General features: G+C 37.3%; 3 protein-coding genes across 4 annotated transcripts in view; 1 reads left to right on the forward strand and 2 right to left on the reverse strand.

Annotated features, from left to right (window-relative positions):
• Window positions 1-4,938: 4,938 nt before the first annotated feature.
• LOC134741018 (uncharacterized) lies at window positions 4,939-8,526 on the forward strand. Its single transcript, XM_063673745.1, has 4 exons — window positions 4,939-5,223; window positions 5,312-5,509; window positions 5,758-5,864; window positions 8,139-8,526. Exons 1-4 carry the CDS (start codon window positions 5,025-5,027, stop codon window positions 8,280-8,282), a joined length of 648 nt encoding a protein of 215 aa, XP_063529815.1. The 5' UTR covers window positions 4,939-5,024; the 3' UTR covers window positions 8,283-8,526.
• A 252-nt stretch (window positions 8,527-8,778) lies between these two features.
• LOC134741010 (uncharacterized protein C18orf63-like) lies at window positions 8,779-15,742 on the reverse strand. Its single transcript, XM_063673735.1, has 8 exons — window positions 15,591-15,742; window positions 15,333-15,471; window positions 14,542-14,719; window positions 14,225-14,321; window positions 13,864-13,960; window positions 10,284-10,408; window positions 10,055-10,169; window positions 8,779-9,381 (listed from the first exon to the last, which is right to left on the reverse strand). Exons 1-8 carry the CDS (start codon window positions 15,725-15,727, stop codon window positions 9,286-9,288), a joined length of 984 nt encoding a protein of 327 aa, XP_063529805.1. The 5' UTR covers window positions 15,728-15,742; the 3' UTR covers window positions 8,779-9,285.
• A 2,004-nt stretch (window positions 15,743-17,746) lies between these two features.
• LOC134740563 (centrosomin) overlaps window positions 17,747-18,253 on the reverse strand; it is a 36,683-nt gene continuing 36,176 nt past the window's right edge. For both annotated transcript variants that reach the window (XM_063673083.1, XM_063673082.1), the window contains exon 11: window positions 17,747-18,152. In XM_063673083.1, the coding sequence (XP_063529153.1) occupies window positions 17,959-18,152 (194 nt within the window). In that variant the 3' untranslated portion in view covers window positions 17,747-17,958. The remainder of the gene's footprint in view (window positions 18,153-18,253) is intronic.

Consider the following 18,253-nt stretch of genomic DNA (forward strand, 5'->3'; position numbering starts at 1 on the left):
TGTGTCAGTCACGTGGTTCGCGAGTCTGCCAGGCGGAGTATATTATTTTTCCCCTCACTAGCTCGGAAAGCCCTCTTTTATCCTTTAAAACAAGCGGGGAAAAACGCATTTTATCCACTAGTGGGGAAAGTAATTTGACCTTGGATGGAGCGTGTTTAAGTAGCTTGACAGATAACAAAACGTAAAACGCTCATAATAATGGTTCGTTTGATATTAATTATCATTAAATAAATGGTTTGAGAATCTAATAAAAATACCAGATTTAGCTTTATTTAATGATTTTAAGTCATAAACCTTAAAATTCCTTAATAAACGTTTGTTTTTTAATAATTATGTTAAATATAATTCTGAACGCACAAGTTAAGTCGATGCAATTTCAAAACGCATCATTGACATTTCATACGTCAGAAATGTCAACATTGTCAACAAAAATTTTACTTAAAAACTTCTCACGTAAAAGTACAGAATTTCCAGAGTTTTATGTTATAATATCGTAAAAAAATGAGTGATTCCAGTGATGAAGATGATCTAACGCCTATGGATGTTGCACTTTCCTCGCTATAGTGAGGGGAAAAGTTTTGTGTTACACACGGGTGCAAATGTATTTTACTTCTCGTGTGTTAAAACACTCGCTACGCTCGGGATTCTATTTTAGAACCACTCGCTTCGCTCGTGGTTCCACTATAGAATCCTTTCGCTTGCTCGTGTTTCAATTCCACACTCGCGGGTAAAATACAACTTTGCACCCTTGTATAACAAATAACTAATACCATGCCATAAACCATACTAAATTTACGGTCGGGAACAAAAAAAAGGACAAACAATAACAGCGCTTTCTCTGCTACTCCTACTGAAAGATACATAAGACCATAGAGTAACTTATACTAGAGCCATAGACCTAGCATTACATAGACCAGCTATACGCGTGCGCCCGTAAGGGATAGACATAGATGACGTCATAAACGTGGGGATACCATATTGGTAAAAATTACCCCAATATTTGATATCACGTTGGGGCGATTACCCTGGAGGCAAAGTTAGCTTGTTTGACGGTATTAAAAAAATGTTAAATAAAATGTCAATGTTCTTTTTAGGCGTATAAACAATGAAATACCTCCTATAATTCGCGCAGGTGGTACAAAACTAAACATGTTTAGTAAATAAAATGTATTATGGGTTTTAATTTAAAGAAATCACAAATCTCAATCACACCACTTAATGTACACCACATTTAATCTTCACAACATTTGTTTATTTATTTTTTGGAATTAGAAGTACGAAAAAACTTCGAGGTCAAAATTACCCATAAAGTTATGATATTTTCATCTGGTATCCCTAACATGATTGTTATGCAGCTAAATTAAGAAGAAGTTTAAAAATGGCTGACCTCAGACTCCTACCTACCTACGTAATTTGGGCGGATAATTTTACAAATAATGTTTTGTTAATTTGCGTAAATAATTGTGATATTTTTATTGAAATCGTTTGATTCTACATTGCTACGTAATTTTACGATGTTATTCTCACATATTGCGTTAAGAGGAAGGTGTAAAATACCGTACTTACGTGTGAAAGGTTATGATCTCATATTTTTGCTCAGAGCGGCTATTACAGCCGATTACAGAACAATTCACCAGTATTTTATCAAAGTTCAAGCATTCAAAACGCTAACCATCACTATATTTCATAAGAGAAAGCACAATTTCATACAAAACAACGATAATTAAACAAGCAACGAACAAACATGACATGTCACGTACTTATTTGTTTGCCACAACCTCGGTTGTGGCAGCGGTGGAAAAGTGAAACTATGACAAGGACAAACAATAACAGCGCTTTCTCTGCTACTCCTACTGAAAGATACATAAGACTATCCCGTTCGGTCATTTTCCCCCACTCCTCATGACCGATCCAGTTATACTAGATTCATGACTAGAGCGGTACTGTCATAGTTAATTTTGTAACCACAGTAAATTCACTGCCATCTATCGACACACTATAAAACTAAAAATGAAGATTTATAAAAATACGATAAAATGTATTTAAATATGGATAAATGATTTTTTTTATTTGCATTAATTATTAGCTATGTAAAAACTATTTAAGTAATTACATCCTAAGTTAATCCTAAATCTAAGAATTTGCAGTAATGTGTGGAATTCTAGATATACTCTCGTCAATGTGACACAATACACAACAATCAATAAAATCTTTATGTACAGAAAAGGTTATTTTAATTTTTTTATGTGATGAATCCATTACCATTTTTAACTTAGCCTCCTGTTCAAGCCGTATCTGGTTTAGTTTTCCTTTCTAAGCTGCAATTCTTCCCATTGCCTTATGGCTACCTTTTCTGCACACCTCTTCTCGACACACTTTAAAACTAAAAATGAAGACTTATAAAAATACGATAAAATGTATTTAAATATGAATAAATGATTTTTTTTATTTGCATTAATTATTAGCTATGTAAAAACTAAGCGACTAAACTTTCCTTTTTCTAATTACCTCACCGTTGCCAATGTGGAGTCACGGTGGATGGTCTCGGTCACCATGGCCTCTCATGCAGTCGAAGTGCTGGGAGAATCCCTCGGCATGCCAGCATCAACGATGTCATCCGAAGGGCCCTTGTTAGTGCCAAGGTGCCGGCAGTCCTCGAGCCCAATAGTCTGACAAGGGACGACGGCAAGAGGCCCGACGGAATGACTTTGGTGTCTTGGAGTATGGGTCGGCCCCTTGTCTGGGATGCTACTTGTGTAGACACTCTGGCGCCGTCCCACATTCCGGGCACCAAAGTTGATGCTGGTGTGGCTGCATTTTCAGCCGAAAACCTCAAACGTCGCAAGTATGCTGCCCTTGGCAGTAGCTACTTGTTTGCGGCGTTTGGGGTTGAAACCCTGGGGCCGTGGGGGCCAAGTGCGCGCCGACTCCACAAGGAGATATCGGCGCGTCTTATTGAGGCTTCCGGTGACCAAAGGGCTGGTCACTATTTCGCGCAGCGCATCAGCATAGCTATACAGCGCGGAAATACGGCCAGCCTTCTGGGCACCCTACCACACGACCGAGACCTAGGTCAGATTTTTTATTTGTAAGTTTTTTAGTTTAGGTCATTATGTTTTTAGTTCACTTTATTGTTTTAATAGGAAATAAATATTAATTATTTTTATGATTTTGGCCCATGTTCTTTCACTGATATGCGTTAAAATTGTTAAATAACAAACAAAACCCTCAACGCCATCTATACGACAGTAGGCCAAAGCTAGTAGCGCCCTCTGATCGAGTCAAATTTTCTTGATTTTCGAGGCACGTTTTTTCCTTAGATTGTATCCATCTATTACGGAGTTATATCTATCTTTGATAATTCGGTTCGGTCATTTCCCCCCGCCCCTCATGACCGATCCAGTTATACTAGATTCATGGTGCTAGTCATGAATCTAGTATAACTGGATCGGTCATGAGTGGGGGAAAATGACCGAACGGGATAGTCTTATGTATCTTTCAGTAGGAGTAGCAGAGAAAGCGCTGTTATTGTTTGTCCTTGTCATAGTTTCACTTTTCCACCGCTGCCACAACCGAGGTTGTGGCAAACAAATAAGTACGTGACATGTCATGTTTGTTCGTTGCTTGTTTAATTATCGTTGTTTTGTATAAAATTGTGCTTTCTCTTATGAAATATAGTGATGGTTAACGTTTTGAATGCTTGAACTTTGATAAAATACTGGTGAATTGTTCTGTAATCGGCTGTAATAGGCGCTCTGAGCAAAAATATGAGATCATAACCTTTCACACGTAAGTACGGTATTTTACACCTTCCTCTTAACGCAATATGTGAGAATAACATCGTAAAATTACGTTACACTCAAAGCAATGTAGAATCAAACGATTTCAATAAAAATATCACAATTATTTACGCAAATTAACAAAAAATTATTTGTAAAATTATCCGCCCAAATTACGTAGGTAGGTAGGAGTCTGAGGTCAGCCATTCTTAAACTTCTTCTTAATTTAGCTGCATAACAATCATGTTAGGGATACCAGATGAAAATATCCTAATTTTATGGGTAATTTTGACCTCGAAGTTTTTTCGTACTTCTAATTCCAAAAAATAAATAAACAAATGTTGTGAAGATTAGGTGTACATTAATTGGTGTGATTGCGATTTGTGATTTCTTTAAATTAAAACCCATAATACATTTTATTTACTAAACATGTTTAGTTTTGTACCACCTGCGCGAATTATAGGAGGTATTTCATTGTTTATACGCCTAAAAAGAACCGCCTATTGACATTTTATTTAACAATTTTTTAATACCGTCAAACAAGCTAACTTTGCCTCCAGGGTAATCGCCCCAAACGTGATATCAAATATTGGGGTAATTTTTACCAATATGGTATCCCCACGTTTATGACGTCATCTATGTCTCTCCCTTACGGGCGCACGCGTATAGCTGGTCTATGTAATGCTAGGTCTATGCTACCGATGTAAGACAAAGATAGTATGATTCTCTCTGTCTCTCTGTCTATGTTTGAAATGAGATAGTCTTTTGACAAGCTATAGGTAGAAAAAGGCTAAAACAAGAACAATATTTATTCATTCAGAATATTCAGATTAATATAGTAGTGGTAAGATTTGATTGACCAAGCAAGCAAATCTTGTCAGTCAAATTTTGTTGGTCAAGCAAATCTAGTCAGTAGAAAAAGGCGGCAAATTTAAAAAATGTAGGTACGTACGAAGGAAATAGTCCCATAGAAAATTTGAATTTCGCGCCTTTTTCTACTGTCAAGATTTGCTTGACCAACTGTATAATAAATAGTGGCGATCAGACAATAAAAGGCATTACATACCTCGAGTCAAACATGCAAGTAACGTAAAATGGAACGATTGATTTCTTGGGCGGAAACAAAGCAGAAGCCTGGCTGAATGGGGTAAAAAAAACAGAAGCCGCGCTAAGTATACATACTTATCAGAACCGAGGGTAGTTCTGAAAGTAAATGATTATTAAAATATTTGGTTTAATGCCAAAATGGAAAATAAGACAGATTTAATTAAAAACTGCATTCGCAACAACGACGAACGTAAACTAAGTGATTTATTGAGTACAGGTTTAGATCCAAATTACGAAGGAGGATGGCCGATTCGACTAGCAGCCCGTCTTGGAGCGTACTCTCTAGTGAAGATGCTGCTACATTATCGTGCTAACCCTCATTTGTTAGGAGATTCAGGTAAATTTGTATTTCTTTTACGCGTGAATGTTAAATCAAATCAAAATAAGTTCCGAGTCCGAGTGTTAATCTCTTATTATGCTTGTAGGTGCATCGACATTACAATTAGCGGTGTTTTCTGAGAAGCACTGGGATACCGATAAATGGGGATTCCTATTGTCATGTTGCGATTCTTCTCAGTTGGCAGACGGTGCCGCAGTCGCCATCATTTTTCATAATATAGCTGCCCTCAAGACAATCTTACAAACCGGACGATGCAATACTCACATCCCAACAACATTGACAGGTACGTCAGAAGGTAACTAAAGTTTAGCCCCTACATCACCCTACATACTACACGGTCAGTTACTAGGCTTCTGAAGGCAGTTTCCAACTGTGTAGGTGGTTGATGGCCACTAAATTGTATTGCTGTCTATAAAGTACGTGTCTACGAAACCCATTGAAATTATATAATTATTTAAATAGTCGAGCAGTACGACGGCAGTACCTTCACTGTGTAATTTCATTTATCGCGTCACATTATACCTACTTCAGGAAAAACCGTCGAGCAGCTAGCAAAGGGATACAAGCTAGAGAGAGTATTGACGACAACGCATACTACTCCGCAGTCATCTCCAAGAGTTACCAGACAAAACAGGCTGGTAAGAAATTAATAAGAAACCATAAAATATAAAATTAATCTTAAAAAAGTAAAACCGACTTCAAAAAGGATAAAATAAAATATTATCCCGTTTTATATGCGCTAGCACTGATACGTTTGAAGTCGTTGCCAAGCCAAATCTTAAAAGCGTCGAGACGCTGTCAAACCGGATGCCAATCATGGTGTAGTTCGTAAGAACAATAGAACCAGTATTGTAACATTGGTAACAATTTGGCTTGGCACCGATTTCAATCATATCAGTTTGCTAGCGCATATGAAACGGGATAATATTTTATTTTATCCTTTTTGAAGTCGGTTTTACTTTTTTGAGCAATTTTATTTTTCCATTTTTAGGGTTCCGTAGCCAAATGGCAAAAAACGGAACCCTTATAGATTCGTCATGTCTGTCTGTCTGTCCGTCCGTATGTCACAGCCACTTTTTTCCGAAACTATAAGAACTATACTGTTGAAACTTGGTAAGTAGATGTATTCTGTGAACCGAATTAAGATTTTCATACAAAAATAGAAAAAAAAACAATCTTAGAACTGAATCTCAAAATGAATTTTTTCATCAAACCCATACGTGTGGGGTATCTATGGATATGTCTTCAAAAATGATATTGAGGTTTCTAATTTATTTTTTTTCTAAACTGAATAGTTTGCGCGAGAGACACTTCCAAAGTGGTAAAATGTGTGTGTGTGTGTGTCCCCCCTGTAACTTCTAAAATAAGAGAACGATACAACTAAAAAAAATATATGATGTACATCACCATGCAAACTTCCACCGAAAATTGTTTTGAACGAGATCTAGTAAGTAGTTTTTTTTAATACGTCATAAATCATAAACCGCAATTTACCTTTCACTCACGTTTTCACATAAAAAATACATTGTTTAAATTGTGTAATGTACGGAACCCTCGGTGCGCGAGTCCGACTAGCACATGGCCGGTTTTTTAGTTTTTCTTATGAGATGTATCATTCTGCAAAACTCGTTCCTGTCTGGCCAAACTGTCATGTCACTAAACATTTTTGCTCTTCGGGTACGTTTCAAGTTTCAAAATCTGGATCTGAAGCCATCAAGATTTAAAGACTTGGACCTCATGGAACCCATCATCGACTTTTCGACTTTTAACATACATCCCAGGTAGCAAAATGACGTCAGCGACGTCATAATGACGGCATTATTACGTCATAATGACGTCGCTGACGTCATAATGACGTAGCAATGCTACTGGGGATATTCCTTTAGAACTTACTTGCTTAATAAACATAACGAAAAGGACATGCCAAAAATGAAAAATGCGTTTTTAAAGAGTCCCGTTCTGGTCATCATCAGCATTTCCACTTCATCAAATGGCACTGTTTTGAAAATGCTTGGTTTGTTGGTGAAAATACTGAAAATACTAAAATCGCTATATGATTGCCTATAAAATTTGAGGAGTTCCCTGGGTTCCCCATGGATCCCATCATCAAAACTGGGTTTTGAGAAAAACGGGAGCAACTATAGGAACTATAATAACCACTACGTTTTACTTATTATGGGTATACGGTACTTGCAATATATACCTAGTCTGGCAAACCAGTTTTGTCAGTGGAAATGGGCGGCAAATTGGAAAAATGTACGCGGAACGATTCGATTCTGCCATATGAAATTGGAATTTCGTACCTTCTTCGTAGGTAAAAGTCTGTTACCTATTAACCTATTATACTTACTCTACTATACTCTACTATACTCTTTGGTCTGTATACATATAAATATATATACTTACTTATCAACTTGTGAGGTTGAAAGGTGTTTGTTGGGTGTTTGTTTATTTCTGTTCTGTTTCTTAAAATATCGTAAAAAATCCGAAAAGTAGTTTTTCTAATCTACACGTGTTTTTCTCCAATTGGTTTTCGATTTAAGAGTCCCTGGCAAGCTCGGCCGAATTTCACCTTCCCATACAAACGGAGTTTCGTTCTCATTTTAAGAATACGAAAATCTTTGCACATACCTATACAATGACATGAGGTATATCTAGGTCTGTAATTAGTTTATATAGCTCCAGTTTATAAAACAAACCAAATAGAGCAAACACAAGTTTTGTATAAAAACTTAAATTCGCTGTATATTTTTAACTATGGTATCTGAAGCTACATAAACTAATTACAGACATAGATATACCTTTAAGTTTCAGAGCAACCTAGCTACTCGTTTTAAAATGAGAGCGTAACTACGTTTGTATGGAGAACCGAGCCAGCCACTTCACTTATTCTTCGCTCTCTGCTGTTACAGAGCGTGCGAAGCGCCGCAACTCCTTCACATCATCGGAACTTATCGCCATCCGTAGCTAGATTCTTCGACCAAACCGCCGGCCAGCCCACCCTCACAACACAACGAAGCCCTATCCAGCTCTCATCACCTAATGGACGGGCCTAAGCTTGGATGGATAACAGTGATAACTATATTTAAAAAAAAACCTGAACACAAAGTCATCGCTAAATGATAGATAAATGAGCTTTGAATTAATAAGTAACTAGAAAATCAGTAATGTTTACTTTAAGCTAGACTCTAGAGGTAGGTAATAATTTCGACTACTTAATATTGATATAATTATTTCATCTTTGTTTAATTTGTATATATTCTAGTAAGGAAATGACAATCCTTTTTCGTATGACATGGAGCCCGAGTTTGACTTATAATTTTAAAACTTTATGTTAATTAGGGCCACTTGCACCATCCTAGTCCTTGCATAATCCTAGTTACTATGATGGTTATTGGTTTCCATTGCAATTTGACACTGAGTTAACGGTTTAATCGGCTAACCCCGGGTTAGTAGGATGGTGCAAGTGGCCCTACTTACTGTGACAAAATTGTATCTTTAAATAAATGACCATAAAAGAAACAAGTGAAAATCATTAATTTTGATATACGATGAGGGCTCCCGTTTTTGTGCTCACCAGTTGGCGCCACTGTAGATGTAGGTCCAGAAAACAGATCTCAAAATTCTTCTATGCTTATTTTTATAAAATCAATAGGTACGTTCTAATATACACAAAGGTATTTTAACGTCTAAATGTGCAATTTTTTCAACCTGTTTAAATTTACATATATTTTAGTTGGCACTTTTTTTAAACCACTAACATTTATTGAGCTATATCTATTCATTTATTTTATGGACATCAGTACATGATTAATCAGAGATGGACAAAGATTTACCACAATTATGAACAAGGAGTGAAAATTCCCGATAAAAAGCTTGAATTCCGTGCATTTGACATTTTGAAAGACCTCCATCTACACTAGCGCCCCTAGCGGCAAAATTAAACGCGGTAGCCCTCATTATTAGACATATATATATAAAGCATTTTTTTTTTATAATTTGGTTTAGATAAATCAATCTCTTTGCCCAACCGGCAGGCAATTATATTTCATTAAGCAGTTAGTACCTATTTAAATTGCCGAAGATTTGCGTTGGAGTGCACAGACTGATTGGGTGGTCCTGAGTTTGAGGTACAGGTGTTCTTCCGTCCGCCACCTACAAAAGTATAGGGTGGTATAACCTAAAAGATAGGGACGTGTATATACCAACATAAATGCCATGCCGCCCATGACCAACAATAAACCAAAAATTGGTATTGGCTCCGAAATATCCCTTCAACCGGGCCGTTTCCCATAAAGGCATAAGACTAATAGAGAGTAAAATACATGCTAGAAAACCTACCATTGCAACGATCCGAATCCGATCTACTCCCAAAAATAAGTTTTTGGCAAAAATTTAATTTTTGGTACAAGCTTTTATCGCTGACTGTACTTTTTTCCACAGGCAACTAATACTCATTGAGATAATTTTAAAAACCCCAAACACAATTAGGTTGTGTTGTTTTATCACAGAGTTCCTATGACCACCTCCTGTCCTCCTGTCTTCATCATCAGATCAGCTCGATGGTACCATAATATTGCATTGTCACCCGACTTACATGCGTATGCAAATTTTCAGCTTCATCGGAAACCGGGAAGATGGTTAAATTAGTTACCTTAGATTCCATTACATAGTTAGTTACATACAGGTCGACCTAATAAAAGCGTGTTAATATGTAATAAATACCTACATATGTACCATCGCCCACACTGTTATCTGTCCATCGGTAAACCTTATTACAAAAGGCATGCATGCTGTTTGTACCTGTATGTCAAAAATGGCGTCTTACCTTTATTAGTTCCGTGGTTTCCTTAATTTTTATTGTCAACGGAATACCGAGAAAGTGAGGTATTTTACTTTTCAGGCAGCTCACGAATCTTGAGAGCACTATTTCCTGTAAATTCCTGTTAATTAGGCACCTAGGTATATCTTACATTACAACTGATAAGTTTAATTTTTATGGACAAACCATTAGACCTAAATATACCAACATTATTAACATACTTGCCTCTTTGGGCCTAGGCATTGGCGTTACAATGGGAAAATGCCTTGTCACGCAAATATCTGGATATGTCAGTGGCTCTCCTCGCCAGAACCTGATCATGTAATAAGAAGTTTCATCGTCCGGTAGTCGGTAGCCGTGCTGCGGAAATAAAACTCAACTTTGTTATTGTATTAGATTAGGTAAGGTAATAGTAGATTGTTAACCAAGGGATGAAAGGCACTCATTTCTGCTGAGGTATTTTGGCGCTCGAACGCAGTGATGTGATAGCGCCAATAGTCCGAGGCTGAAATGATGCCATTCACCCGAGTGAAACACTTAGATATACTTTTCATTTCGAAGACGAGGAAAGTAAAATGCATGTGGTTTTTTAAAAACATGACTAAGTATACATTTTTATAGTATTTCTTGAGACTTTCAATTAACAATTCAGGCAAAAGTATCGTTATTTATGGAATGGAGAGTCAAATATCAGAATGGAAATTGTATAACAAATCCATTTAAACTCAAACTTCAACTGCTTATAGTAAAAAAACTTTTATAAAAAAAAAGATAAACCGACTTCAAAAAGGATGAAATAAAATATTATCCTTTTTAGGGTTCCGTGTTTAAGTATATGCGTTACCAACTGATATTTTTGAAGTCGGTGCCAAGCCAAATTTTAAACCATATATTCATAATGATTTTGGTGCAATTCGATAAAGATACATAGATATAGAAGTGTCCTACGTGGGCGATCTCGTTGCGAACGCGAACGCCTTGGGCCGGCCGCGCCGTGCCGCGTCGCTTCGCTTCGCGTTCGCGAGTGTTCGCCTATGTAAGACGCAGCGTACACGACGACAATAAACGAACTTTCTGTACACCTCAGAACAGAACACACGGTTGAACCTTCTTGGCGCAGTTCGTACCATGCTTGTCGGCACGTTAGTGTAAATCTAATACGTTTTGTCGTCGTATTTTTTTAAAGAGCATTTCTTACTAATTCTTGAACAGTCATAGCACGCAAGTGTGGGATTGGGACTGTCGCTTATCCAGAGGACTACATTTCAAAATATAAAACAATTCAAGGAACCTTCATGCAAAATTTCAGCTAAAGCGGTTCAGTTGTTTAGCCATGAAAAGGTAACAAAGAGGCAGACATAATTGCTTTCACGTTTATAATATTTGTACAGTTGTAATGGGATTTATAGACATAAAGCTGATTATTTTTGACTGGTATTGTTACTACTTGGAGTACTTGGCTTGGCACCGACTTCAAAAATATCAGTTGGTAACGCATATACTTAAACACGGAACCCTAAAAAGGATAATATTTTATTTCATCCTTTTTGAAGTCGGTTTATCTTTTTTTTTATAAAAGTTTTTATTTTTCCATTTTTAGTTTTAAAACATTGTTAAGAGCGTGACGCATGAATGAAAAACATAATGATGTTTAACTGTAAATTCGTAAACTTTATTAAATAAATCAGAATTTTCCTCGAGTCCGTCTCCATCCTCGATCCATTCTCAGCCCCGCCACTGACCCAATCCCTCAAACCCGGTGATCACTCAACCTCACAGCACATCAACCCCTAATCACTGAACCCCTCGACCCTAAACCACCAACCCTTCAACCGCCATTCCCCGACCCCTAACCCCAGACCCCTTAACTTCTAACCCTAACCCCCGATCCCTTAACTCCCAACCCCACAGTCCCCGACCCATCAACTCACCTCCCCTCAACCCCCAACCTCAAACCCCCCAAACACTAATACCCTCTACCTTCACCTCTCAGTCTCTTTGGTTGTTTCCAACACTACCTACATCAAAAATCATAATACACATACGAGGGAAGTTATCAGTAGCCTTACCACGAGTTTGACATTGATATATTCGCTATCGTGTGCGTAACTTACTGTTTATGCATCTCGCTCGTACTAGCATATTAGTGTACAAAGTAAGTTACGAAGAATATTTAGTGTCAAACTCGTGGTTAGGCTACAGTTGCACTACATCAAATTGGTGGTTTTGGGGAGGAAATGCTTGAGTTACTTTAGAAAACACCGAAATTACCACACACGTGCCTTTAAAAATTGAGGAGTTCCCTCAATTCCTCACGGATTCCATCATCAGATCAAAACCAAAAATATTACGAAAACATCTTGGAGAGGTAACTTCTTTCAAACAGAAAAAGAATAACTCAAATCGGATCATGGGTGCCGGAGTAATCGCTGAAATCATTATCATCAAAACAATCATCATCATCAGCTCCACTTCATCAAATTGGTGGTTTTCGAGAAAAAATGCTCAATTTGTTTAAGAAAACGACCAAATCACCATACATGTGCCTTTAAAAATTGAGGAGTTCCCTCAATTCGTCATGGATCCCATCATCAGAACAGCACCAGATTAATGTGGGACCACCTTGGAGGTAGTTCCTTTCAAACAAAAAAAGAATTGTTCAAGTCGGACCACGGGTCTCGGAGTATTCGCTGAACATCCTACAATAAAAAAATCATCATCACTGTCTTCAAAACAATCATCATCATCAGGTGCAATTCATCAAATTGGTCGTTTTCGAGAGAAAATGCTAAAGTTGCTTATGAAAACACCCAAATCACCATACATGTGCCTTTAAAAATTGAGGAGTTCCCTCAATTCCTCAGGGATCCCATCATCAGATCAGAACCAGATTAATATTGGACCAACTTGGAAGTAGCTCCTTTCGAACAAAAAAAGAATTACTCAAATCGGACCACGGGTCTCGGAATAATCGGTGAACATACATAAAAAAAAAAAAAAAAAAAAAAAAAAAAAAAACATAGCCACAACCGAATACAGAACCTCCTCCTTCTATGAAATTGAAGTCGGTTAAAAAATTAAAAGAACCTCTCTTAAAAGACCCTCTGAAAGAGGGTCATTGTTGTTCTAAAATGATACGAGTCTGCACTAGAGCATTTTACCTTCCAAGTACGATTTTTTATTTTATTTTACGAAAATTAATTGGACTTTGCGTTTAAATGAATTTGTTATAAAATTTCCATTCTGATATTTAATTCCCCATTCCATAAATAACGATACTTTGCCTAAATTATTAATTGAAACTTGGAAGTACCCTTAAGAAATACTATAAAAAATTATACTTAGTAATGTTTTTAAAAAAACACATGCAGTTTACTTTCCTCGTATTCGAAATGAAAAGTAGTGTTTAACTCGGGTGAAAGGCCTCCCTTGTACTAATAATCTACTATATTGTAATGTTCATTCTGTAAAATCAGGAATAAGTTCGTATTTATCATCGTAAAAACACCAGGAGCACAGGTACTCAAGTTTTGAAACTCGAATGCAGTTGAAATTTAAGTGGGGTTCCCAAATAACAAACGTGATTTTTTTGCCGTTTTTTGCGTAAGGGTACGGAACCCTTCATGCGCGAGTCGGACTAGCACTTGGCCGGTTTTCTATTATGTATATATAATATACCTACGTATCTTCGAAACGGAAATGTCATAAACGTGATTGATGACCAGTTTGTAAATATAAATAAGTATATTTAGTAGGCAGGTATGTGTAAGTATAATTAATAATTATTCAAAAACTAAATAATGAAACAAACTTACAATGTTTTTCCAGTGCCTACGTATGTCTTTGTAAGACTTGAAACTTCCTATTTCGGGCAAGGTCTTGTAACATTCTTCTACAACAGCCTTGTTCAAACTAGGAGTAAGCAGGTACAAGTTGCGTTAGAAAAAATAATAGTAGGAACCTATGGATTACAAGGGAGCAAATTAAATGTTTCATCGAGAAAGGTTTTGGAATCCAAAGCGAAGGCAAAATTCCAGAAAATAATTCTGAACCCATCAAGGAGTTCGGGTGTGGAATCTTGAGCAAAGAAGATAAAATAATTTGGCTTCCGTGTTTCGTTTTTTTCTTCCTATAAAAAAGAGTGCATTCTAATGAAGTGGGTACATTTATCCTTACCTTGGTAAAACCCTTATATATTCACCAGGGGCAATGTCTTCAGCTGCCTTCATTATATTTATGTTCACCGGCTTAAGTGTTAGATCGGTGTGGGATTCTGGAATTATTATTTGTAGATTAATACCTACCCGTTAATTCCTTTATCTGGAACTTTGGCGCGTGGTTGGCGCTCAGCACGCTGGATCCGATTCGCACGTTGCTCCGATGTTTGAGCGAGACAACGATATGCGCAATCGAATCGGACCCAGTGTGTTTAGCGACTATAATATTTATGAGATCATAATAAGCATTTTTACCTATGATTTTTACCCACTTACCGTCAGATACAATTTGATATTTAACTCCTTCTTGTATCCCATTAGTGGTTAGGAAATCCCTGTTGTTTACGAGATAATCGAAACCTAGGACATTCCACGTTGGTGCGATTTTCGCCGTCATAGTATATGTGAAACACATCTGGAATATTTCTGGCGTAGTCGAACGAATAGCCCCATCCTAACGAATTCCACGAATTAGTTTTTTTGCAACATAATAATTAGGTAGGTACATAGGTACATACTTAAATACTACTTATGTACTCAACTTTGTATGTAGGTACGTAGGTACATAACAAAGAAACGCAAGGAAAGAAATACCGTAGAGGTTTAGTGATCGGATGAAAACGTTGTTGGACCAACTGGTACAGACACAGTCACCTGCAATAATAAATATGTTGCTCTTCGAAGGCCGCAAAAATATGTGAACCTCGCTCCAGACTACACGGCGCGAAGTCGCGAACGCGAGTGTGGAGTCGATTTCGCTGATTAGCGAACTAGACTCCACACTCGCTTTTGCGGCTTCGCGCCGCGTTTCGCGCATGAGTGTGGAGGGCCCTTGACACGCCGCTCTTATGGCTCCACAAATAAGATAGGTACATACCTATATTATAGGTGACTGTCCCTATTGGTTGGTACCTACAGTAGGCCCAGTAGGGTGATTTCCGTATTTATTGTTTGCTAGTAAACGGAGGATATCATGTTTTTCTATTGTGCATTTTGTATCTGTGTGTACGTATTTATTATAAATCATTATCTTAGTTTACTGTTTATTACCTAACATGACATCATACCTGTCTTAAAGAGAATTTGATAAACAGCAAATTCAGTTTGTCGTAATCGTCGCCCACTTTGTTGAATACGATATGGACTTGTTTTACGTCTTCTTTATCTGGACACGCCAAAATAGACGAATTTGAAAATATCATCATTCTGTCATGTGGAACCACAAAGAATACACTTATTGTTAGTTATATCAGTTATATGCTTAATATGTGATAAGGTCATATTTGTAATTAAACCGGTAGCTATTACATATCAGCCAAACGTACCTGCACTTTAGAATTTTCCAATGGAAATGAGAAGGAGTCGATCGATCATGCTTGTCCTGTATATTAGCCATTGCAACAATGTAGCCGGTATTTCTCAAATCCGGGTTTTTTATGGAGTAGTGGTAACTATGATCCATCTCAAATAATATATTTTTTAAGATATACGAAGCACAAAACTAAATCTTGCCGACGGGAGAGGTACATATGGGTCTATGAAACAGAAAAATCAAAGTTTTATTTTATTTTATGACTTGGCGCCAAAATTACAGGTAGGTGTATTTTCTTAGTCGTAACAAGTCGTAAGATGAAAATGTCCAATTTGTACTAACATAATGAGTCATGGGCATAGAAACTTGTTTGTAGGGGAGTCAGTTATCTGCAGCTTACTGTACATGAACTGTGGGGGGCAAACACAGGAGCCCATTGATTGTGGGTGCTAAGTATAATGCCATGTTTAACTTTTCGATTAAAAGGTCCCTCCACACTCATGCGTGAATCACAGCGCGAAGCCGCGAACGCGAGCGTGGAGTCCAAGTGGAGTCTAGTTCACTAATCAGCGAAATCGACTCTACACTCGCGTTCGCGGCTTCGCACCGGAGCGGAGCTGGTGCGCCAGGGTCCCATATTTCCATGTTTTTCATGAAATTTCACAATCGCGCCTACATTTTTTTAAATTTACCGCCTTTTTCTACTGTCACGATTTGCTATACTCTGTGGGCGAGTACGACTAGCACTTGTCCGGTTTTTTATACAATACTAATCATGAATCTAGTATAACTGGATCGGTCATGAGGCGTGGGGGAAAATTACCGAACGGGATAGTCTTATGTATCTTTCAGTAGGAGCAGCAGAGAAAGCGCTGTTATTGTTTGTCCTTGTCAGTTTCACTTTTCCACCGCTGCCACAACCGAGGTTGTGGCAAACAAATAAGTACGTGACATGTCATGTTTGTTCGTTGCTTGTTTAATTATTGTTGTTTTGTATGAAATTGTGCTTTCTCTTATGAAATATAGTGATGGTTAACGTTTTGAACGCTTGAACTTTGATAAAATAATGGTGAATTGTTCTGTAATCGGCTGTAATAGCCGCTCTGAGCAAAAATATGAGATCATAACCTTTCACACGTAAGTACGGTATTTTACACCTTCCTCTTAACGCAATATGAGAGAATAACATCGTAAAATTACGTTACACTCAAAGCAATGTAGAATCAAACGATTTCAATAAAAATATCACAATTATTTACGCAAATTAACAAAACATTATTTGTAAAATTATCCGCCCAAATTACGTAGGTAGGTAGGAGTCTGAAGGGCCCTCCACACTCATGCGCGAAGCCGCGAACGTAAGTGTGGCGTCGATTTCGCAGGTTGTTGACGCCTTCGCGCCTATTTCCCCGTTTTTTACACGACTGCCCAAAGAAGGAGTGTATTGTTGTCGGTTTTTTAGCCCGCGTCAAAGGAGGCGCGAAGCGCGAACTGGCAAGACTCCACATTACACACTATACTTATTGATTAAGTTATGTTCACATATTTTTGCTCAGAGCGGCTATTACAGCCGATTACAGAACAATTCACCATTATTTTATCAATTCAAAACGCTAACCATCACTATGTTTTATAAGAGAAAGCACAATTTCATAGAAAACAACAATAATTAAACAAGCAACGAACAAGCATGACATGTCACGTACTTATTTGTTATTTTGTTTGCCACAATTTTATTCTCAACTGATCAACTCTCGTAGGGTCCCGTTTTTATTACCCTTGGGTACGGAACCCTAAAAAATGAATTCCCTAAATTATACTCTGTATCTTTAGGTATTTAAATAAAGGTAAACAAACAATTTGTATATTTTCGGGTAGTTTTATTGGTCAACCAACCAAATACAAAACCGCCTGGATCTGACACTGAACAACCTGACTTTAACCCACATTATTTGATCATGTAATGTTATCATCTACCCTCAACTGGCTTAAGGAGCCATTTGAGGGTAGATTTTGTTTACTTTTATTTAAATAACTAAAGATACAGAGTATAGGTATTTTTGTCTGTTATAGATAAGATACGAGTAGCAAACACTCTAACACTTGAATGGTGACTTGAATGCCAATAGAGGCAGTATGAAACTGTAAATGTAAGAAATGATAACGATCTTATACATCTTTTAATTCACAGTATTTTATTATGTAAAAGAATATTTATAATACAAGTCAGCATCATTAAATTGTACATCTTAATTAGAAAAAAAAGAACTTATTAAGTTCTTACGATATGTTATGCATGTTATTCGCAGTAATCATGCGAATAGACACGAGGTTAAATACTATCAGATAAAGTGTAAAAAAATATTTTATGATTGTACACTTCAGTTGGGATTCTCCAAGTGGTCTCTAGCTTTACGTAGCACCCCTTGGGTTTTGTGGATCTCTCGACAGATAGCTCGCTGAACACTTTTCTTTCTCATATTGGCGGCATTCAATTGAGCAAGTGTATCTGCTAGTGTAGCTTTAGTTCTTGCTAGTTTTTGCTTCAAAGACACATTTTCTTCATACAATGAACCTGAAAGTGAGAATGAAATCATAAAATGCGCTGACATGGCAAATCCAAATACATATACAGGGTGGCTAAAAACTAAGTGCATTCCCGTTGCCAGTCAAGTT

This window comes from Cydia strobilella, chromosome 4, assembly GCF_947568885.1.
Source record: "Cydia strobilella chromosome 4, ilCydStro3.1, whole genome shotgun sequence".
Taxonomy (NCBI): domain Eukaryota; kingdom Metazoa; phylum Arthropoda; class Insecta; order Lepidoptera; family Tortricidae; genus Cydia; species Cydia strobilella.

Excerpts from the sequence above, each read along its gene's own strand:
- LOC134741018 (XM_063673745.1), top strand. The coding sequence starts at position 5,025 with ATGGAAAATAAGACAGATTTAATTAAAAACTGCATTCGCAACAACGAC. Across the intron at positions 5,224-5,311 it reads TCATTTGTTAGGAGATTCAG|GTGCATCGACATTACAATTA; the intron begins GTAAATTTGTAT and ends TTATGCTTGTAG. Across the intron at positions 5,510-5,757 it reads CATCCCAACAACATTGACAG|GAAAAACCGTCGAGCAGCTA; the intron begins GTACGTCAGAAG and ends TACCTACTTCAG.
- LOC134741010 (XM_063673735.1), bottom strand. The coding sequence starts at position 15,727 with ATGGATCATAGTTACCACTACTCCATAAAAAACCCGGATTTGAGAAAT. Across the intron at positions 14,720-15,332 it reads TCAAATTCTCTTTAAGACAG|GATGGGGCTATTCGTTCGAC; the intron begins GTATGATGTCAT and ends GGAATTCGTTAG. Across the intron at positions 10,409-13,863 it reads GTAGGCACTGGAAAAACATT|CACGGCTACCGACTACCGGA; the intron begins GTAAGTTTGTTT and ends TTATTTCCGCAG.